At 46.0% G+C, this 24,018-nt stretch overlaps 2 protein-coding genes across 4 annotated transcripts in view; one reads left to right on the top strand and one right to left on the bottom strand.

The window, feature by feature from the left end:
• LOC130284075 (NXPE family member 2-like) overlaps nucleotides 1-5,916 on the bottom strand; it is a 67,844-nt gene extending 61,928 nt beyond the window's left edge. Inside the window, exon 1 of the mRNA XM_056534040.1 lies at nucleotides 5,898-5,916. The gene's annotated coding sequence lies outside the window, so the exon portion shown is untranslated. The remainder of the gene's footprint in view (nucleotides 1-5,897) is intronic.
• The window catches only part of PGAP6 (post-GPI attachment to proteins 6), a 49,361-nt gene that overhangs the window by 2,255 nt on the left and 23,088 nt on the right, over nucleotides 1-24,018 (top strand). The window contains exons 1-7 of one of the 3 annotated variants that reach the window (XM_056534034.1): nucleotides 13,451-13,781; nucleotides 14,485-14,662; nucleotides 14,749-14,956; nucleotides 17,239-17,372; nucleotides 22,145-22,407; nucleotides 22,537-22,856; nucleotides 23,881-23,965. In XM_056534034.1, coding sequence (XP_056390009.1) covers nucleotides 13,691-13,781; nucleotides 14,485-14,662; nucleotides 14,749-14,956; nucleotides 17,239-17,372; nucleotides 22,145-22,407; nucleotides 22,537-22,856; nucleotides 23,881-23,965 — 1,279 coding nt within the window. In that variant the 5' untranslated portion in view covers nucleotides 13,451-13,690. Of the gene's footprint in view, nucleotides 1-13,450; nucleotides 13,782-13,996; nucleotides 14,404-14,484; nucleotides 14,663-14,748; nucleotides 14,957-17,238; nucleotides 17,373-22,144; nucleotides 22,408-22,536; nucleotides 22,857-23,880; nucleotides 23,966-24,018 lie in introns of those variants that run through there. The other 2 variants (XM_056534037.1, XM_056534036.1) reach the window with 2 other exon arrangements.

Below are 24,018 nucleotides of genomic sequence, written 5' to 3'. Positions count from 1 at the left end.
CCTGCCATTTTGGAAGATTGTGCCACCCTCGGAACGGTCACCTGGGACACCATGAAGTCTATACCCACTCTTGTCCGGTAGCATTCACTGACTATCCCTCGCCCGCTTCAACCAGTGCAGCGTTGGCACCATAATGCCCGTGGGCACCATTTCTGTGTGTTCTTTATCCTCCACTAACGTTTTCCCATAACAGCAATTTAAAGTGGCAAAACTATTCAGATTCGTCGATCCGTCGCCGCATATCCCCCCGGGGCGCTGAGTATATTCCACTTCATTTGTTTATTATTGTACATGGTGGTAATTATCAGAAAAATCCAATGTCCCTGGCGCTCGACTTCCCTGCCCTCCGGTTACCAGCTGTGCCAGTCATCTTAAAGGCACAGCGCTTCTTTTGCATCACACCTAACCGGGCAAGATTCAGATCCGTAGTTCAGATGATAAACGGGTGGCCTCCAAACTGTGGACCTTCCACCGTTGCAAAACTACAACTCCCAGCATGCCCGGACAGCCAACGGCTGTCCGGGCATGCTGGGAGTTGTAGTTTTGAAACAGCTGGAGGTCCACAGTTTGGAGACCACCAAAACTGCAAATAGCATGTTTTTAATTGCGTCTATTCCATTTCTATTGTAACATTAACTTAGTAGGATACAGTTCCCGTATCAGGTTTTTGATGAAAAACTGATTCCTCAAAACCGGACTAAACTGTATCAAAACGTCTGTACAAATTTCAAGCCGTATACGGTTTGAAAAATTATGTCCGGTTGCATCCGTTTTTTAAGGAAAAAAAATAACGTTTACGTTTTTAACTTTTCACTCCATCATGAATAAAGTTTCACTTGTTTGATTGAAATTCCAAGAAAAAAAAAACTGTGCAAAGTCAAAAATCGTATGGTGAAAACCTGATGGAACCGTACGCACATACAGTTCTGTACGGTTCCCATTGACTCCCATGTTAAAGAAAACGTATACGTTTGAATACGGTTTCACACCCGGACCAAAAAACGCGGTAGTCTCTGGTTTTGGGTACGGGTAAAAAAAACGGACAAAACCGTACAAGACGCAAAACGTACTAAGGCTGCATTCACATCTCGTTTTTGTAATACGGTTCCCGTATCCGGTTTCAGTGTAAAAACCGCGTGGAACCGTATTGCAAACCGTATGTATAGACCTGTCATTGAAAACCGCAGCATCCGGTTGTGTACGTTTTGCACCATTTACGGTTTTATCCGTTTTTTTTTTCCCCGTACACTAAACCGCAGTCTACTACGGTTTTATGTCCGGGTGAAAAACCGGATACAACCCGTATAGGTTTTTTTAAATGGTGGTCTATGGGAACCGTACTGAACCGTATGTGCGTACGGTTCCATCCGGTTTGCACAATGCGGTTTTGCAGTTTGCACATGCGCGGTGCACGCCGAAAGTTCTTCCCACAAATAGAACAAGAAGAACTTTATTTAATTAGGACAAACATAAAACCGTATTGTTTTTTTTTTTTTTTTTTTTTCTTTCCAAAAAACGTATAAAACCGTATGCAAGCGGACATCCGTTTTCAAACCGTACAGAGGTATATACGGTTCAGTCCAGTTCTGAGACATCCGTTTTTTTTTTTACAAAAAAAAAACTGATACGGGAACCATATTGCAAAAACGAGATGTGAATGCAGCCTTAACCAGATGATGCGTTTGACATACGGTTTACAATGTTAAGGCAATGCATACGGTTTTCTATACGGTTCCGTACGGTTTTTAACTTGAAACCGTATACGGGAACTGTATTGCACAAACGTGGTGTGCGTGCACCCTTAGAAAAGTGGAGAGCCTGTAGTACCACTCATCTGTATACACTTTAAGGGTGCGTTCACACTGCGGAATCTCCACTCGCTGAATTCCGCGAGCGGAGGTTCCGCCTGGCGGCCGCCGGCGACTGTGCTTCGGCGCTAGGGCCGTGGGGCACTGAGCCGTCACCATTGACGGCTATGCAGTGCTTGTGGAATCCGCGCAAAGAATGAACATGTTCTTTCTTTGCGCGGAACAAATTCCGCAGTGTGAACGGGTCTCGCGGAGACCCATTCACACTAATGTTAAAGGGGTACTCCGCCCCTGGCATCTTATCCCCTATCCAAAGGATAGGGGATAAGATGTTAGATCACCACGGTCCCGCTGCTGGGGACCCCGGGGATCGCTGCTGCGGCACCCCGCTATCATTACTGCACAGAGGGAGTTCGCTCTGCACGTAATGACGGGCGGTACAGGGGCCGGAGCAGCGTGACGTCATGGCTCCGCCCCTCATGACATCACGGCCCGTCCCCTTAATGCAAGTCTATGGCAGGGGGCGTGATGACTGCCACGCCCCCTCCCATAGACTTGTATTGACGGGGGCGGGCCGTGACATCACGAGGGGCGGAGTCGTGACGTAACGATGCTCCGGCCCCTGTATTGCCCATCATTACGTGCAGAGCGATCTCGCTCTGTGCAGTAATGATAGCGGGGTGCCGCACCGGTGATCCACGGGGTCCCCAGCAGCGGGACCGCGGCGATCTAACATCTTATCCCCTATCCTTTGGATAGAGGATAAGATGTCTAGGAGTGGAGTACCCCTTTAAGTTCACACCGTGGAATTCCGTAGTGTGAACGCATCCTTAAGGTGAAATAGCCTGTAGGTTAGAGAATGGTAATAGTCTACGGCAGTGGTCTTCAACCTGCAGACCTCCAGATGTTGCAAAACTACAACTCCCAGCATGCCCGGACAGCCAACGGCTGTCCGGGCGTGCTGGGAGTTGTAGTTTTGCAACATCTGGAGGTCCGCAGGTTGAAGACCACTGGTCTACGGCAAAACACCTCTAGACTCAATTATAAGGTGGAAGAACTTACAAGTTCCACCAACGGTGGGTGACGCCTGTAGGCCCTACCATCTAAATAGGTTATCAGTAGAGATGAGCGAACTTACAGTAAATTCGATTCGTCACGAACTTCTCGGCTCGGCAGTTGATGACTTTTCCTGCATAAATTAATTCAGCTTTCAGGTGCTCCGGTGGGCTGGAAAAGGTGGATACAGTCCTAGGAGACTCTTTCCTAGGACTGTATCCACCTTTTCCAGCCCACCGGAGCACCGGAAAACTGAACTAATTTATGCAGGAAAAGTCATCAACTGCCGAGCCGAGAAGTTCGTGACGAATCGAATTTACTGTAAGTTCGCTCATCTCTAGTTATCAGTAGAGAGATAGCTCCCCCTATTGTAGTGACCGGCTGGTCCTAATAATTATTATGTAGAAGACAACAGACGCTAATTTTAATAATCACTAATTCACCTTTTTTAGTTACGTTTTTTCATTAAAAGCTAAGTTTTATTCAGTCCCTTAATGGGACCTTTATTCCCTGGACTCTAGGTTCTCAGGGTTTATGTGAATCCACTGAGATAAACACACACACACACACAAAAATAGAGTATCCAGGATTAGGAAAAGAGAGCGCCACCCCTGTCCTCAGCTTATGTGTGGTATTGCAGTTAAGTTCCATTGAAGTGAATGGAGCCAAGTTGTAATACCACACACAACCTGAGAACAGGGGTGGTGCTCTCTTTTTTACTAATCCTGGATACTCTGTGTTTGAATTCATCACAGTGGTCTCCAGGCGTTGCAAGACTACAAATCCCAGCTTGCCCGGACACCCGGTCCCAGCAGCTTTAGGAGGTTTTTTCCATTAGCCCTGGCACCCGATGCCTTATGTGTCAGGTGACTCTGCCTTTAAATTCCTTGAGTGTGCGATAAGCGTGTAAGCCTTTAGTCATGTTTCCTGATTGTCGCAATTATTTCCAGTTTATTGTAAAGAGGATATTTCGCAACGATGACGCTCTGATGTCCCTGTCGCTTGATCTACAGTGGTTAAATGGGTGATTCAGTGTAGTAAGGGTTAACAATCACATATAAGGCCTGCCACTGTATTTAATAGCTTTATTTCAAAGCGAAAATGTTATTTACAGTGCACCCAAGTGTCAGAGAGGGGTGGCCCAGGGTCCTCTATGCCCCAAGGCCGTGACGCCTCTCTTCTCTAACGTCACTTGATTGACACACAGGGCTGCCCTGTCCGCGCATGCGCAGAGAAGGCCCATCACTAGAGGTAGGGAGATGGCCGTGCATGCGCAGTGGGCTTGCCAGGTTGAGGATCAGACTCACCGCGTATGCGCCTCAATACCTGTCGGTGGCGCAGGCAATCTACAGCAGCCTTGTGTAGATTGCCTGCGCAAGCGTCGCCAATGGGTTTTGCGGCGCGTGTGGTGAGTCTGATCCTCAACCGGGCAGGCCCACTGTGCATGCGCAGCAAAAGCTAGAGGCAGAGAGCTCTCTTCCTACCTCTAGTCATTTGTCTTCTCAGCGCATGCGCGGGCAGGAGCGCCCTGTGTGTCAATCAATAAGGGTAGCTGGCCTGATGCTAGAGAAGAGTTGTTGCGGTCTTAGGGAATAGCGGATGCCGGGCCTCACCTCTTTACCACTTAGGGGCGCTGTAATAAATGTTGGAATAAAGCCTTCAGATACAAATATATGCCTTGTATGTGGTGGTTAACCCCTACCACACTGTGTCACCAGTTTACATTGTAGAGTAGGTGACCGGTCCTAGATCCCAGTCAACAAAGGATGCCTCGGGCCCCATTCAGATGAGCAGTCCATGCTCCAGGATCAGCTTCCACTTCCAGGACTAAAAGTATTGGTTATTGTTATGGAGAATTATCAGACCGAGTACCGATACTTTTCTCCAAGTACTCACCAATACCAATCACCGATACTTTTCTCCAAGCACTCACCTATACCAATCACCGATACTTTTCTCCAAGCACTCACCAATACCAATCACCGATACTTTTCTCCAAGTACTCGCCAATACCAATCACTGATACTTTTCTCCAAGTACTCGCCAATACCAATCACTGATACTTTTCTCCAAGTACTCGCCAATACCAATCACCGATACTTTTCTCCAAGTACTCGCCAATACCAATCACCGATACTTTTCTCCGAGTACTCACCAATACCAATCACCGATACTTTTCTCCGAGTACTCGCCAATACCAATCACTGATACTTTTCTCCGAGTACTCACCAATACCAATCACCGATACTTTTCTCCGAGTACTCGCCAATACCAATCACTGATACTTTTCTCCAAGTACTCACCAATACCAATCACTGATACTTTTTTATAATTGTCAAACAAAAAATAGAGAAACAGAAACACAGCCGCACATCCACCATTTGTATTTTGATCTGTTTGCTTCTCAGCATAATTTAAAAACCGAAAATGTTGTTGTTATACATTTTGATCAAAAAGTACAAGCTCATATCATACTCATATCCCCGACCTCATATCCCCGACCTCATATCCCCGACCTCATATCCCCGACCTCATATCCCCGACCTCATATCCCCTCTGTTAGGTAGAAGCCTCCAGAACATAGGTAGGGAACCTTTCCCCTTTTAGCTTTTAGGTAGAAGCCCCTAGTAGGTAGGTAGACCCTTTTAGGTAGACCCCCCCCCCCCCCCATTAAGTAGTTTCCTCCAATATGTCCTCTCCAAAAAAAAAAAATCCTACTCTCCTTCCCTCCGCTCCCGCACTGAGGCGTCTGCATCCTTCCCTCTGTTAGTAGTGCCGGACCTTCTCCTGCACTCCACGCGATGACGTTGTTTCCGTGCACAGCAGGTCCTGCTCCACCCCAGACAACAGAGCGAATGATCAAGAGGCTTCAGTGCAGGGATGAAGGAAAGGTGATAGGGATTTAATGTCACTGGTCTGCAGGTATCGGGATGGTTATTGGGGACATTTACCCTGGTACAAGTACTGGCACCGATATCCGTATGGAGACATCCCTAACTTATATGGGGGAGATCTATCAAAACCCATAGTTACCCAATTGCCCATAGCAACCAATCAGATCGCTTCTTTCATTTTTGAAAATGAAAGAAGCCATCTGATTGGTTGCTATGGGCAACTGTTTTGATAAATCTCCCCCATAGTGTTCATATTGACAGAGCAGCCAATGAGAGATCCTCTTACTGTCCTTACACTGCACTGGATTTGTAAAAGGCCTCCTCCGATTGGTTGCTGTGGGCAACAAGGTCACCTGAAAGTTTCACTATTTTTAAAGGGGAAAAGCAGCTAAAATGCCTATTCCTACCTGTTTTTCATCGATGGTTAAAGACCACAGATCCTCCATATATGTGTAGAAGTCTAAAAAAATAAATAAATACCCCCCCCCCCCCCCCCGTCAGTGTAATCTGCTAATGCTTTTACAGCGTACTGTCCTTTTAAATCCCTGTTTCTATTGCCAGCGAGGTATTGTGTGGAATTCTTCATTGTCTTTCTCTTTGTAAATGTGTCAGAATCTTCCGGAAACCTGTTTATTTTCATCTAGCAGTGCCGCCCCTCCCGCCATTGTTTTTTATATTAAATCAGGGACACCTCTGTGACGCACACCCTGGGGGGGTGGGGGGGGGGTCATTGTGGGTCATGTGTGCAAATTACGAAGAAAGTCATGTCCTCCTTAGGTGAAGGTTCAAGGACCTTCTCGAGGAAGATAGTGCCCCCACAGGCCATCTACAGCAGTGGCCTCCAAACTTTGGACCTCCAGATGGTGGAAAACTACAATTCCCAGCATGCCCGGACAGCCGTTGGCTGTCCGGGCATGCTGGGAGTTGTAGTTTTGCAATAGCTGGAGGTCCACAGTTTGGAGACCACTGACCTGCCTATGGTCCAGGCGGCCTAAAACAGCTCTTTATGTTTTCCCGCTCAGGTCCGGTTTGTCGTCTGCCAACACAAATATTGGCACATTGCTCGTAAAACTGGCGCCGTCTTCTATATAAAAAAAAAAAAACCTCTGGTCGCTCTCGTGCGTTATTTTGCTTTTTTCACAGTCTGATACCTGAGGCCCAGTGTGACGTGTAACTGGTTTTTCAGGTGGTAAAGGTATGCGGCGACGTGTAATGACAGGCACCCGCTACCACACCTGACTGTCTCCCTGGGGCCTAGAGCAGCACCCCCGCGGCACAGTCGTGGGTTAATTGCTTATTCCCAGCCTGACTGCAGAAGAACAAGCTCTGCTATCTGCAAGGTGCAGAGGCTGATAAAGGCGTCCTCGTAGAGATCAAACAACATTCCCTCATTGGGTGCGGGCCGCGAGGAAAAGATTATTATGGAGTGTACGTTTTCACCAGTAATGCGTATTGGGAGATTAGCTCGGTAGAACCAGTCAAATAGCGGCAAGACAGCAGTCAGAGACAGGGATATGGCGGTTACGTTTTGAAAGGAACTTAGCCCCCAAAGGATAGGGGATAAGTTATAGATTGCGGGGGTCCGACCGCTGTGACCCGACGCGATCTCCTGAACGGGGCCCCGACAGTCTGCTGGAAGGGGGTGTGCCAACCCCCCGCACGAAGTGGCGGCCGACATGCTCCCTCCATGTATCCCATAGAGATACTTGGAGGGGGTGTGTTGGCCGCGGCTTCCTGCGGGGTTCGGAACGGACGCTTCCTGCAGACTGCCAGGGCCCGGTTCAGGAGATCGCGGGGTGTCCCAGCGGCAGGACACCCACAATCTATAACTTATCCCCTATCCTTTGAGGATAAGTTCCTTTCAAAATGTAACCCCCATATCCCTGTCTCTGACTGCTGTCTTGCCGCTATTCGACTGGTTCTACTGAGCTAATCTCCCAATACATATTACTGGTGAAGACGTACACTCCATAATAATCTCTTCATCGCGGCCCGCACCCAATGAGGGAATGTTGTTTGATCTTCTTTTGGATAGGGAATAAGTTATTTTTTCACTGCACTACTCCTTTAAGGCTGCAAAGTCCCAGATTCAAATTCTCATCTGTGATTCAGGTTCCTCACAGCTTCTTCTGCAGATTGACACTTATTAAGGAGCTGTCTTCAGCACCTGTGCTGATCTCGGTTAGTCTGAAAAACCTTGACTGGCCCAGGAAGGGGATGAAAGGACCCACTACCAAACCTGCCTTTTTTTAATGCCATAAAAATCCAGTCCCGATAACAGGATTTGCCAAAGTCCCTAGCAAGCAAACTCTTGCCAGGGAATTAACTATTTCTGGACTTCTCTTATCTCATCAAGCTTTCCCTGGATGAGATATGCGTTTGCTGAAATCTGGTATGCACGTACGACCGGTACCTTGGGAAATACAGTGGTCCCTCAAGTTACAATATTAATTGGTTCTGGGACAACCATTGTATGCTGAAACCATTGTATGTTGAGACCAGAACTCTATGGAAACCTGGTAATTGGTTCTGAAGCCACCAAAATGTCATCCAAAAATAGGAAAAAGTGAGGATTAAAGAAAAATAAGTAGATAACTAATATAGATAAAGCAAATCCTTATATATAAAAGTAAGAAAGATCTGCTGGGAGCTGTAATCACGGTCTATGTCAGTGTTTCCCAAGCAGGGTGCCTCCAGCTGTTGCAAAACTACAACTTCCAGCATGCCCGGACAGCCAAAGGCTGTCCGGGCATGCTGGGAGTTGTAGTTTTGCAACAGCTGGGGGCACCCTGCTTGGGAAACACTGGTCTATGTAGAGGACAGGAGCTTCTTCTGGGTCCTATACAGTACACAATGTCCTAAAAAAGTAACATGGAGTCGCCCTCACCTGGTGTCCAAAGGAGCAGTTAACCCTGGTACAGGTAAAGTGTACAGAACATGTAATACCTCCCTATACTGTAGGGGGCGCTACCAGATATCAGTCAGTGCATACACTTCAGTAATACAGGAGTTTTACCAGTGAATTCCCATTCTGATTGGTCGGTTCTTCCGGCCATTGACATGTTTCACAGATCTGGACTGTCTGTACATTGTATGTTGAGGCCATTGTAAGTTGAGGGATCACTGTATATTTGGACATTGTCAAGCTGCATCACCACTTCTCTGCTGTCAGCAGTGGAACAGTCCAGCTCTGTCTTGAGTGTTAAGGGTTCAGACCCCAACCGATCACTAGAACGAGTGCAGAGAGAAGTGCGTGGCTGAGCGCTTCACTCCTCGCTTTCTGTGCGGACAATCAGGACTGTCCCATAGACTTACATTGTAAGAAGGTCTCAGGCACGTGGCACGAGTATGGAGAGTATGGGCTTAGCGCACCTTCTTCTCCCTGCCCATTCTATTGATCATTGGGAGTCTGAATACTTAGACCCCGACTGATCGCAACGTTTTGCCTGTGTCTCTGCCAGTTCCTAGTTAAAGGATCTTTTGCTGTCATCCACAGGACACCTTCACAGGTCTTGGTCTCATCTGGTCAGTACATGAATGGGACCTATACAATTTTAGGCTCATGTGTATTAGGGGTGTGAATCGCCAAGAATTTGGCGATACGATTCGAATCGCGATACCAGTGTGGCGATTCAATATATATCGCGATACCGTCTAGGTGACGATACATCGCGATATATCCCGATACATCGCCCACCTGGGAGCATTCATAGATCCCAATAGACGCCGCTGTCAGCTTTGACAGCGGCGATCTAGTACTCCGGCGCACACTTTTCTCATTTTATCCCGTCCGGGCTGCAAAATAAAAGAAAACACACTTTATCTTACCTGCCAACGAGCCCCCGGAGCTCCGGTACACTCTGGTACAGGTGTTCGGTCCCCGGGCTGTATTCTTCTTACTTCCTGTTAGCCCGGCACGTCACACGGAGCTTCAGCCTATCACTGGCTGAGGCGGGACATCACTGAGGCCAGTGATAGGCTGAAGCTCCGTGTGACGTGCCGGGCTAACAGGAAGTAAGAAGAATACAGCCCGGGGACCGAACACCTGTACCGGAGCTCCGGGGGCTCGTTGGTAGGTAAGAGAAAGTGCGTTTTCTTTTATTTTGCAGCCCGGACGGGATAAAACGAGAAAAGTGTGCGCCAGACTACTCCTTTAATAGCCAGCCGTGGCGATCGCCGCATGCTGGCTATTAGCGGTGGCCCCCGGCTACTGAGAACAGCCGGGGGCTGCAGAGTATGGGGCGGGCATGAGTCCGGAGCCCGCTCCATACACAATGCAGAGCACCGCATGCTGGATACTAGCGGCGGTGATGCATCAGCGGCCCCCGGCTACTGAAATCAGCCGGGGGGTCGCAGAGTAAGGAGCGGGCACGAGTCGGAGCCCGCTCCGTACACCCAGAGCGCCGCCGCGTCAGATCCGGCCCTGCCCGGCTCCACAAATGTGGAACTTGTATCTCCTGATGCCCGGGACATGCTATTCCGGGCATCAGGAGATAAAAATTCCACATCTCTAAAAGAATCGATTCAAAAATATTTTGAATCGATTCAGTATCGGCAAATGAAAAAATCGCGCAAATCGATAATTTTTTTTTTCTTACATCCCTAATGTGTATATGAGGATACAGCCATGATATGTTTGGTGATTTGGGCGCCATAGTCACGGCTTCTGCAAAAAGCCCCATCCTGTATGTGGTGAACAGTGACCACACAAAGGGCCTTACCCCAATACAATAATAACTGCTTCACTGAGCACAAATGGGGAACACAGCGAGGTTGACTTAGGCCGTGGCATTATTATGAAGGGTTACACCACCAATAGTAGACATTAATCCCAACCACTCAGCAAAGTAAACTTTAATAAAGAATAAATCCGCGTCCAACCAACTTTACCGCCGGGTGACTAAAAAGCATGTGACCAAATACTGTTTATCATGGGAGGTGAAGGTTCTTCAGTCTTCGAGTTCTGACAGAATCTCAAGCTAAAGTAATAGTAGTGCAGCCTCAGGCGTTTGGCCTGTATGTCATATTGTTGACCTATTGCAGCCTCAGACTTTATACCGTGCCCTTCTTCCTCCATCGTCTATTCACGCAAGGGACTCCATTGCAGCACTGTCAGTAGTGCAGCCTCAGACTTTGGGTCAGTGCCGCCGCCTCAGAGGGCCCTTCTTCTCCCATCATCTTTCCCTTTTCCCTAATAACACGTCCACCTCCCTCATCCATTTCACCTTCCTGAACAGAAAGTTTTCCGAATTGTGCAGATCAGTGAACCTCCAGATATTGCAACACTACACCTCCCAGCATGCCCAGCTTTACCACTGTGTGATTAAACCATATAAAGAAAAATAAAAAAAAGCATGTACTTTTATTATGGGAGGTGAAGGTTCTTCGGTCTTCTAGTTCTGACAGAATTTCAGCCTGAGGTAGTAGTAGTGCAGCCTCAGGTATGTACAGTACTTTTATTATGGGAGGTGAAGGTTCTTCGGTCTTCTAGTTCTGACAGAATTTCAGCCTGAGGTAGTAGTAGTGCAGCCTCAGGTATGTACAGTACTTTTATTATGGGAGGTGAAGGTTCTTCGGTCTTCTAGTTCTGACAGAATTTCAGACTGAAGAAATACTAGTGCAGCCTCAGGTATGTACAGTACTTTTATTATGGGAGGTGAAGGTTCTTCGGTCTTCTAGTTCTGACAGAATTTCAGACTGAAGAAATACTAGTGCAGCCTCAGGCGTTGGGCCGGTATGTCATATTGTTGACATACTGCAGCCTCAGACTTTATGCCGTGCCCTTCTTCTTCCACGTAACGGTCTGCATGACAACATTCAGTAGTGCAGCCTCAGACTTCAGGCCAGCAGTGCAGCCTCTGAGGGCCCTTCTTCTTCTTCCAAACTTTGGACCTCCAGATGTTGCACAACTACAACTCCCAGCATGCCCGGCTTTACCGCTGGGTGACTAAACCCAATAAAGAAATAAAAGAAACCCCATAACAATATACTTTTTATTATTGGAGGTGAAGGTTCTTTAGTCTTCCAGTTCTGACAGAATCTCAGGCTGAGATAGTAGTAGTGCAGCCTCAGGCATTGGGCCTGTATCTCTAATTGTTGGTGTACACTGGTAGCCATGTTGATATCCTTCTGGTCTGGTTAGGTGGATATAGAGAAGGTGTTTTTGTTGTCGGGGACCTATCACGTGAAGGCCGCAGAGCGGGTACAGATAACACAATGAATGCGGCGCCAGATCATTTCTCATCGGGTTCCCACAAACAAGCGAGGCCTTTGTCATCTCCACGGAGCCCAGACTCGCCCATCCTCCTGCCTGACTGTAGTCACTTTATGACTCATGTATCTTGTTAATGATTAATCTGATGATTCTACTGTAATTACCGAGCGTTTCCGCTTTTAAATCCAACAAATATGGCCGTCAGTACAACACGCCCACAGGCCCCGTCATCTAGTAGACTCCTGAACTGCAGCAAATGTAGATGTAGTGTGAACTGTCACCTAGTCCTTATAGCAGATTTGACTTTTATAGAACTGTCGATAATTTTGACCCTCGCAAGGGTCTCCATGGCAACACTGTCAGTAGTGCAGTCTCAGACTTTACACTTGGCCCTCTTCTTCCATCGTCTTCCCTTTTAATAACACGTACCCCCCCCCCCCCCCCCCCCCGTCATCGTTCTCAACTTCCTGAACGGGAAATTTTCTTAAAGGGGTACTTTTTTTTTTTTTTTTTTTTTTTAAATAAACTGGTGCCAGAAAGTTAGACAGATTTGTAAATTGCTTCTATTAAAAAAATCTTAATCCTTCTAGTACTTATCAGCTGCTGTTATGATCCACAGGAAGTTCTTTACTTTTTTGAATTTCCTTTCTGCCTGACCACAGTGCTCTCTACTGACACCTCTGTCCATTTTTAGGAACTGTCCGGAGTAGGAGCAAATCCCCATAGAAAACCTATCCTGATCTGGACAGTTCCTAAAATGGACAGAGGTGTCAGTAGAGAGCACTGTGGTCAGGCAAAAAGGAAGTTCAAAAAGTAAAGAACTTCCTGTGGATTATAACAGCAGCTGATAAGTACTGGAAGGATTAAGATTTTTTTAATAGAAGTAATTTACAAATCTGTTTTTAACTTTCTGGCATCAGTTTATTTAAAAAAAAAAAAAAATGTTCCAGTGGAGTACCCCTTTAATTGTGTTAGTGGTCTCCAAACTGTGGACCTCCAGCAGTTGCAAAACTACAACTCCCAGAATGCCCGGACAGCCAACGGCTGTCCGGGCATGCTGGGAGTTGTAGTTCTGCAACTCAAGATTAGAGATGAGCGAACTTACAGTAAATTCGATTCGTCACGAACTTCTCGGCTCTGCGGTTGCTGACTTTTCCTGCATAAATTAGTTCAGCTTTCCGGTGCTCCGGTGGCCTGGAAAAGGTGGATACAGTCCTAGGAAAGAGTCTCCTAGGACTGTATCCACCTTTTCCAGCCCACGGGAGCACTGGAAAGCTGAACTAATTTATGCAGGAAAAGTCATCAACTGCCGAGCCGAGAAGTTCGTGACGAATCGAATTTACTGTAAGTTCGCTCATCTCTGCCCAAGATCACAGTTTGAAGACCACTGATGTATAATGACGGCCATATTGGCTACTACCCAGTAGTTCTCTAAGGAATCTCCATGGCAACCTTGCACCCGGCATGTTGTCAACAGAATCTGTCAGGGCATGCTGGGTTTTGTAGTTTTGCAATTGCGGGAGGTCCACAGTTTGGAGACCACTGCTCTATAATGACAGCCATTTTGGATACTACTCAGCAGTTTTCCAAGGATCTCTATGGCAACACTGCACCTGACATGTTGTCAGCAGAATCTGTCAGTAGTGCAGCTCTAGACTTGGCTGTCAGGGCATGCTGGGCATTGTAGTTTTGCAACAGCTGGAGGCCACTTATCTATAATGAGGGCCATATTGGCCACTATCCAGCAGGTTACCAAGGATCTCCATGGCAACCTTGGACCTGAGTTGCTGTCAGCAGAATCTATCAGTAGTGCAGCCTCAGGCTTCAGGCCTGTAAATTTTGAGCAGTCAGATATCATCCTAGGAATAAGATATTAAAAGGGGGGGGGGGTTACATTTTAGGCTATGTGCACATACTGTTATTTGGTCCATCTTTTGTGATGTTTTATGTCTCCATTTTCAAACATTAAAAAAAAAAATGCTTTTTTTTAGGACTTTTTTTTAATTTTGATTTATTTATTTTTACCATTGCGTTCCATGAAATACTTGTTTGTGCGCACATATCTTTATTGTTACAGCTTAAAAAAAAATTAAGGGGGTATCCAGGCATGCTAGGAATTGTTGTTTTGCAATATCTGGAGGTCCACAGTTAGGAGACCACTGATCTATAATGACGGCCATATTGGCTACTACCCAGCAGTCTTCCCAAAACATTGCTGAGAAAAACTATGATGATTTAGAATTTTTCTGATCTAAGGGGCAAATGCTCCTAGGGACTATGGTTATCCTGTTAACTATTAGGCGGCCATTTTGTTAGGTGATCATCCTGTGTTTATCGAGGTAGCGAGTGATCTCAGTTGTTCCTTTTAAGAATATATAGGCCATATCTTATAGTCCCGGAGAAGACTGGGTCATCAGCAGCGATAACAACGGTGCTGTTCATGGTAGTTTAACCTCTAGGTGGCTCTGCTCTGATATAGTCATTATAAGGTTCTGTTCTCTTCTCTTTACAGATCTCTCCTATGTCTCGGAGTTGTTCTCCCAGGGTCCCCAGCGGTTGTCCTTCTTCAGCTGGTATGGGAACGTACGGCTCTTCCAGTTCCGGGTGCCGGCCGATGCCGTGCTGCTCCGGTGGCTCCTTCAGGCTTCTCGGGGGAAGGGGGGCGGCTGTGGAGACGTGGAGATCACAGTGTAGGTCCCGTCTGTCTGTCAGGATATGGCCGTCTCTTGTACGCAGGACCACTTGGTTACCCTGATTCTTGTGTTGTGTTTTCCAGACACTTCCGATATGGAGCCCCGCCGGTGATTAACCCCTTAAACTCCAGCTTCGCCCCAAACACCAGTGTCCCGTTCTCGTTCACTCAGACGATGACGTTTCGGAATACTATGCAGAGCACCTTATACCTGAATATCAGCAATCCCGCGCCCGGGGACTGGTTTGTCGCTGCGCACCTGCCCAAAGCTACGGAGAAAATAGAGATTCAGGTGAGTCCATTGAGTTCTATAATCTGTGTAAGGCTCCGTTCACACCTACTGATTTCCAACGGATTTTCCGCAGCGGTTTTGCTGCCATTGAAGTCAATGTTAGTAAAAACAGTTTTTTAAAAAAAATTTTTGTTTTTTTTTTTGTTTGCCAAAATGCAATGTGGGTATAACATTGGAAAGTTTGGCTTTTTTTTTTTTTTTTCACTAATTCTTCAGTAGAAATCCTGATCACATGATGAATGAATCACATGGCTTGTAATTAGAGATGAGCGAACTTACAGTAAATTCGATTCGTCACGAACTTCTCGGCTCGGCAGTTGATGACTTATTCTGCATAAATGAGTTCAGCTTTCAGGTGCCCCGGTGGCTGGAGACTCTTTCCTAGGAATGTATCCACCTTTTCCAGCCACCGGAGCACCTGAAAGCTGAACTCATTTATGGAGGATAAGTCATCAACTGCCGAGCCGAGAAGTTCGTGACGAATCAAATTTACTGCAAGTTCGCTCATCTCTACTTGTAATTATAAAAATGCAAGGGGGAAAACTGCCAAGACTCACTATTTTTGCGTGAAAAAGACACAAAAAACTGCTTGTTGTGAGTGCAAAATGGGGTAGTTTTTTTATTTATTTTTTTTTTCACGTCCCAAAAAAAGCCAAAATTATGTTGTGTGGAAACATAGCCTCAAATTAGTTAAAGGGGTCCTCCGGTGGAAAACTTTTTTTTATTTATTTATTTTTATTTATTTTTTTTAAATCAACTGGTGCCAGAAAGTTAAACAGATTTGTAAATTACTTCTATTAAAAAATCTTAATCCTTCCAGTACCTATTAGCAGCTGAATACTACAGAGGAAATTCTTTTCTTTTTGGAACACAGAGCTCTCTGCTGACATCATGAGCACAGCGCTCTCTTCTGACCTCTGCTGTCCATTTTAAGAACTGTCCAGAGCAGCATGTGTTTTCTATGGGGATTTTCTCCTTCTCTGGACAGTTGTTAAAATAGACAGAGGTGTCAGCAGAGAGCACTGTGCCCATGATGTCAGCAGAGAGCTCTGTGTTCCAAAAAGAAAATAATTTCCTCTGTAGTATTCAGCAGCTAATAAGTACTGGAAGGATTAAGATTTTTTTAATAGAAGTAATTTACAAATCTGTTTAACTTTTTGGCACCAGTTGATAAAAAAAAATAAAATAAAAATAATAAAGTTTTCCACCGGAGTACCCTTTTACCAAGAATAGAAAAAAAAATGGCAATTTTCCCCCCCAAAACAGCACTTCCCCTGTCCTCAGGTTGTGTGGTGTTACAACTTGGCTCCATTTACTTCCATGGAACTGAGCTGCAATACCGCACACAGCCTGAGGGCAGGCGTGACACTGTTTTTAGAAGAAATCAGCTCTGTTTTTCTGTTTTTGCTCACGTTTTTCAACATTTCTGCTTGCCTCCAGCTATTGCAAAACTACAACTCCCAGCATGCCGGGACAGCCAACGGCTGTCCCGGCATGCTGGGAGTTGTAGATTTGCAACAGCTGGAGGCACACTGATTAGGAAACACTGATCAAGAGCAAGAAATATGACACTTTTCTTAATTATTGTATAAAACACAACTGATAGGAGTCACATGATTAGTCCCTGTTGTTTCAGTGTGTCAGTCCTTACTGCCATTCCAGAATACTATTCATGAACCAGGAGATTTAGGGTGCACAATACTATATGGGGTCATTCTATGTGTATAGGAAGAAATTAAGATCCCTATGTGTGTGTGTATTCACATTGGGGTATTAAAGGGGTACTCCACTGGAAAACATTTTACTTTAAATCAACTGGTGCCAGAAAATTATACAGATTTGTAAATGACTTCTATTAAAAAATCCTAATCCTTCCAGTACTTATCAGCTGCTGTATACTACAGAGGAAATTCTTTTCTTTTTTTAATTTCCTTTCTGTCTGACCACAGTGCTCTCTCTGCTGACACCTCTGTCCATTTTTGGAACTGTCCAGATTAGGAGCAAATCCCCATAGAAAACCCTCTCCTGCTCTGGACAGTTCCTGACATGGACAGAGGTGTCAGCAGAGAGCACTGTGGTCAGACAGAAAAGAAATTGAAAAAGAAAATAACTTCCTGTGGATCATACAGCAGCTGATAAGTACTGGAAGGATTAAGATTAAAAATAATTAATTTACAAATCTGTTTAACTTTCTGGCACCAGTTTATTTAAAGAAAATGTTTTCCAGTGGAGTACCCCTTTAATATTCCTCCCTTTTTTTTTTTTTTTCCTCCTTATTCCAGGGTCTCACCACCTCCTGTACGTACGTTTTCCAGCCAGAGCTGTTTGTCCTCCGAGAAGTGGACGTGCCAATTTTGCAGGCGAATGTGCCCGTGCAGCAAGTTCTGGAATCGATAAAGAATGCGGCTCGCTACAAGTAATTGGCTTTTAGGACGTTGGGTGATAGATGAGGGCAATCGCTCGCTCAGATCACAGGGGAGCGCACGAAAGAGGGGGGGGGGGGGCCATACTGTCACTTATGGGAGATACTGTATATACAGTCATGGCTGTACATGTTGGCACCCCTGACATTTTTCTAGAAAATGAAATATTTCTCACAGAAAAGGATTGCAGTAACACACGTTTTGCTATACACATGTTTATTCCCTTTGTGTGTATTGAAACTAAACCAAAAAACGGAGGAAAAAAAGTAAATTGGACATAATGTCACCAAACTCCAAAAATGGGCTGGACAAAATTATTGACACCCTTTCAAAATTGTGGAAAAATAAGATTGTTTCAAGCATGTGATGTTCCTTTAAACTCACCTGGGGAAAGCAACAGGTGTGGGCAATATAAATATCACACCTGAAAGCAGATAAAAAGGAGAGAAGTTCACTGAGTCTTTGCATTGTGTGTCTGTGTGTGTCACACTAAGCATGGACAACAGAAAGAGGAGAAGAAAACTGTCTGAGGACTTGAGAACCAAAATTGTGGAAAAATATCAACAATCTCAAGGTTACAAGTTGTCACGATGCCGGCTGGCAGGAGGTGGATCCTCTGTGCCAGAGAGGGATTGGCGTGGACCGTGCTAGTGGACCGGTTCTAAGTCACTACTGGTATTCACCAGAGCCCGCCGCAAAGCGGGATGGTCTTGCAGCGGCGGTAGCAACCAGGTCGTATCCACTAGCAACGGCTCAACCTCTCTGACTGCTGAAGATAGGCGCGGTACAAGGGAGTAGACAAAAGCAAGGTCGGACGTAGCAGAAGGTCGGGGCAGGCAGCAAGGATCGTAGTCAGGGGCAACGGCAGGAGGTCTGGAACACAGGCTAGGAACACACAAGGAAACGCTTTCACTAGGCACAATGGCAACAAGATCCGGCGAGGGAGTGCAGGGGAAGTGAGGTATACATAGGGAGTGCACAGGTGAACACACTGATTAGAACCACTGCACCAATCAGTGGCGCAGTGGCCCTTTAAATCGCAGAGACCCGGCGCGCGCGCGCCCTAGGGAGCGGGGCCGCGCGCGCCGGGACAGGACCGACGGAGAGCGAGTCAGGTACGGGAGCCGGGGTGCGCATCGCGAGCGGGCGCCACCCGCATCGCGAATCGCATCCCGGCTGGAGGTGGTATCGCAGCGCACCCGGTCAGTGGATCTGACCGGGGCGCTGCAGTAGCGAGGGTGTAGCGAGCGCTCCGGGGAGGAGCGGGGACCTGGAGCGCTCGGCGTAACACAAGTCCATCTCCAGATATATAGATTTGCCTTTGTCCACAGTGCGCAACATTATCAAGAAGTTTCCAACCCATGGCCCTGTAGATAATCTCCCTGGGAGTGGACGGAAGAGAAAAACTGATGAAAGGTGTCAATGCAGGATAGTCCGGATGGTGGATAAGCAGCCCCAAACAAGTTCCAAAGGTATTCAAGCTGTCCTGCAGGCTCAGGGAGCATCAGTGTCAGCTCGAACTATCCGTCCACATTTAAATGAAATGAAACGCTATGGAGGAGACCCAGGAGGACCCCACTATGGAGGAGACCCAGGAGGACCCCACTATGGTGGAGACCCAGGAGGACCCCACTATGGAGGAGACCCAGGAGGACCCCACTGCTGACACAGAGACATAAAAAAACAAGACTACATTTTCCCAAAATGAACTTGAGTAACCAAAATCCTTCTGGGAAAACGTCTTGTGGACAGATGAGACCAAGATAGAGCTTTTTGGTAATGCCCATCATTCTACTGTTTACCGAAAACAGAATGAGGCCTACAAAGAAAAGAACACAGTACCTACAGTGACATATGGGAGAGGTCAGTGATGTTTTGGGTTGTTTTGCTGCCTCTGGCACTGGGGGCCTTGAATGTGTACAAGACATCATGAAATCTGAGGATTACCAATGGATTTTGGGTCGCACTGTACAGCCCAGTGTCAGAAAGCTGGGTTTGCGTCTGAGATCTTGGGTCTTCCAGCAGGACAATGACCCCAAACATACGTCAAAAAGCCCCAGAAATGGATGACAACAAAGCGCTGGAGAGTTCTGAAGTGGCAGCAATGAGTCCAGATCTAAATCCCATTGATCACCTGTGCAGAGATCTTATAATTACTGTTAGGAAAAGGCGCCTTCCAATAAGAGACCGGGAGCAGTTTGTAAAGGAAGAGTGGTCCAACATTCCGGCTGAGAGGTGTAAGGAGCTTATTGATGGTTATAGGAAGAGTTGTCCAACATTCCGGCTGAGAGGTGTAAGGAGCTTATTAATGGTTATAGGAAGACACTGATTTCAGTTATTTTTTCCAAAGGGTGTGCAACCAAATATTAAGTTAAGGGTGCCAATAATTTTGTGCAGCCCATTTTTGGAGTTTGGTGACATTATGTCCAATTTGCTATTTTCCTCCCTTTTTTGGTTTAGTTCCACTATACAGAAAGGGAATAAACATGTGTATAGCAAAACATGTGTTACTGCAATCCTGTCCTGTGAGAAATACTTCATTTTCGAGAAAAATTTCAGGGGTGCCGACACTTACGGCCATGACTGTATAATGTGAGGGGTGGAGTCACTTATGGGAGATACTGTATATATAATGTGAGGGGTGGACTCACTTATGGGATATACTGTATATATAATGTGAGGGGTGGACTCACTTATGGGATATACTGTATATATAATGTGAGGGGTGGAGTCACTTATGGGATATACTGTATATATAATGTGAGGGGTGGAGTCACTTATGGGAGATACTGTATATAATGTGAGGGGTGGACTCTCTTATGGAATATACTGTATATATAATGTGAGGGGTGGACTCACTTATGGAATATACTGTATATATAATGTGAGGGGTGGAATCACTTATGGGATATACTGTATATATAATGTGAGGGGTGGAGTCACTTATGGGAGATACTGTATATATAATGTGAGGAGTGGAGTCACTTATGGGATATACTGTATATATAATGTGAGGGGTGGACTCACTTATGGGATACACTGTATATATAATGTGAGGGGTGTAGTCACTTATGGGAGATACTGTATATAATATGATGGGTGGAGTCACTTATGGGATATACTATATATAATGTGAGGGGTGGAGTCACTTATGGGATATACTGTATATATAATGTGGGGGGTGGACTCACTTATGGGATATACTGTATATATAATGTGAGGGGTGGACTCACTTATGGGATATACTGTATATATAATGTGAGGGGTGGAGTCACTTATGGAATATACTGTATATATAATGTGAGGGGTGGAGTCACTTATGGGAGATACTGTATATATAATGTGAGGGGTGGACTCACTTATGGGATATAATGTATATATAATGTGAGGGGTGGAGTCACTTATGGGATATACTGTATATATATTGTGAGGGGTGGACTCACTTATGGGATATACTGTATATATAATGTGAGGGGTGGAGTCACTTATGGGATATACTGTATGCTGAGCTGAGTGTAAGTGTATCGTGTTCAGTACATCTGCTTACCTTTTGTATCTAAGTCTATCCTTTTTGTGATCCTGCTGAGTCATGTATCTAAGCCTGTCACAGGTTATACTGTCTGCTGATCTAGTTTTTCTAAGCCTATCGTGTGCTACATCTGCTGAGCCTGTGTATGATACACAGCTAAGCAGAGTATCGCACATAGTAGGCTTAGATACACATCTCATCAGAGTATCACACATCATAGAAGTATCCTATACAGGCTCAGCAGATGTAATGTAATACACAAGATGGGCTTAGATACACCGCTCAGAAGAGTTTTACACACAGACAGTGCAAATTATAGGCTTAGATGCAAGGCGTATCACATATGACTGACCTAGATACATCAGCATTGCAGGTAGTATCTCACGTTCTGCTCAGCAGACAGTGTCACACACAACTGACTTGGATACAAAGCTTAGGAAACAGAATCGCACGAGGCTTAGATACCCAGTATCGCAAATGATAGCATCACACATAAGAGGCTTAGATACTCCTATCATGTGCAGTACAAAATATATATAAGCCTTATGTGTAATTCTGCTTCCTGAGCTGTGTATCTAAGTCTGTCATGTGTGATACTGGCTGTTTGTGGAGCTGAACACCATGCGCGATACTCTGTTAAGTCGATGTATCTAAGCCTATCACCTGTCTGCTGTGCCGTGCATCTAACCCTGTATTTAGTTAATTCTATTATAAGTTCTGACCGCTGGGCTGTGTTTATTGCTGTGTATCTAAGCTCTTCATATGTGTTTCTTTCTATAGTGCCGTGTATCTCAGCTTTTCATGTCTGCTGAGCTATGTATCTAAGCAGAGGCATGATTTGCATCTCCTCGGCCAAAGCTGTATTAGGACCCATGTATAATACTGATGTTTTCCTAGGTGTCATTGGGGCCCCTTATCTGCTGGCTCTGCTTCCACTATAGCAGTGTTTCCCAACCAGGGTGCCTCCAGCTGTTGCAAAACTACAACTCCCAGCTAGCCTGGACAGCCGAAGGCTGTCCGGGCTTGCTGGGAGTTGTAGTTTTGCAACAGCTGGAGGCACCCTGGTTGGGAAACACTGCCCTATAGTGGTGCCTCTCTGTATGCCTAGATCAATATATTGAAGAAGGTGTCGATACAGATTAGGTTAATAAACCATGGCTGACTGCAGACTGATCTAAAGGATGACCCCGGATAGATGACTTGCGTATATACTGTATATATTTCTTTGTCCCTCAGGATCTTTGTCCCTGAATATACCCGGGAGCTGCATCTCCAGCTGCTGAAATGCTCTTCCAATTCCACCGAATGTCCTCTGAAAGTCACCATAGGGTCGGTAACGCAGCCAGGCTCCTCTGCCCACACGGTCAACTGCAGTGACGGTCCGGACTGCGGCATTCTCCTGCATTCTCCGCCCTGGGAGAAGTGGCTGAACGTCCTGGTGGAGAAGCCGGCGTGGCTGAATGGCAGCGTGTCCTTTGATCTGGTGTACAACCTCTCAGGTATCACCGGGGGAGATCGGGTATATAGACGACGTTTTTTTTTTCCAATACCTGAATAGAAGAAGCAGAGGGGGGGGGGGGGGGGGGTTACCTGCTGAACGGTAACGTCAACCTCATCTTCTCTTGCAGTCTGTAGACCGGGGAGTGTAGGGTCCAGATCGTTCATGGCTTTCCTGAACATGTTCTCCCAGAATAACTCCGCCTTGTTAAGAGACGGCCGGCAGCTTACCCCCAACACCACTGCCGCCCCGGTGACCGAGGGCTCCACCTCCTGTCTGCGCAAATACCCCGTCATCCGGGAGGAACTGGACGTGGTATCCGTGAGGTTCCATCCTGTGACTACTCCATCCGTGCCTGTGGTTGCCCAGCTGCCTAGCGTGGTCCTGCTTGACCTCGACTCAGAAATGGACAGCGGTGGCACGCTGGTTGTCAACTTGCAGTTGAATAAGGTGAATATAAGAACTTTTTTTTCATCTTTTCTTATTTAGCGCAGCATAGGCTATTATTAGAGAATACTTTAGAGGTTTTTGTGTATGCCTTGTGCTTACCTGTTTTAGTTGATGTGGCAGGCATGGATTTTCAGCCGTACTGGTTGTATGTCAGAGCAAAAATGATTTCCTACCATATATCCTGATCCCATAGAGATAGCAACAGCAGTATACAGATAGATGTATAACTACTATATATCCTGATTCAATAGAGATAGCAGTAGCAGTATACAGACAGAGCTTGAGGGGAGGTGTATAACTACTATATATCCTGATCCCATGGAGATAGCAGCAGCAGTATACAGACAGAGCTGCAGGGGAACTTTATAATTACTATATATCCCCATCCTATAGAGAAAGCAGCCGTATACAGGTAGAACTGGAGAGGAGGTGTATAACTACTATATATCCTGATCTCGTTCAGCAAACAGCAGCAGTATACAGACAGAGCTGGAGGGGAGGTGTATAAATACAATATATCCTTATCCCATAGAGAGAGAGAGCTGCAGGGGAGCTTTATAACTACTATATATCCTGATACCATAGAGAAAGCAGCAGCAGTATACAGATAAAGCTGGAGGGGAGGTGTATAAGTACTATATATCCTGATCCCACAGAGATAGCAACAGTATACAGGCAGAGCTGGAGGGGAGGTGTATAACTACTATATATCCTGATCCCACAGAGAGCAGCAGCAGTATACAGATAGAGCTGGGTGGGGAGGGTTCTGGGAGGTAGTAGGAGGAATATGATAGGTGATGATGTCATCCTGTAGTTTAAAGGAAGATAGTTGACCCAGCATTTCCTCTGACCCATTAAACACTGTGCTTTTCTGTGGGTCACACTGGTGATCACGTGACCCAGTTACAGTAATAAATTGTTGCACCACCATTAGTCACAGAAGAGAGATGTAATTATAGGACACCCAGTTACGGCCCTGGGAACAATCTCTCCATCATCGTGCGCCCTTTTATCTTCCTATCAGACAGGTGTGAACAGTACCGTCATGGCGTGCCTGAGCCCCGCCGCCCCCGTCCTGACTCTGAACGTTACGCAGAATTGCGACACAGGTAAAGTAAACCTGGTTTATTTTCCCAGAATTAAAGGGGCCTTACTGATTATT

Source organism: Hyla sarda, chromosome 8 (genome assembly GCF_029499605.1).
Source record: "Hyla sarda isolate aHylSar1 chromosome 8, aHylSar1.hap1, whole genome shotgun sequence".
Lineage (NCBI taxonomy): Eukaryota > Metazoa > Chordata > Amphibia > Anura > Hylidae > Hyla > Hyla sarda.
The sequence above is the reverse complement of the archived record's forward strand: the minus strand, read 5'-3'. Positions and strand labels throughout refer to the sequence as shown.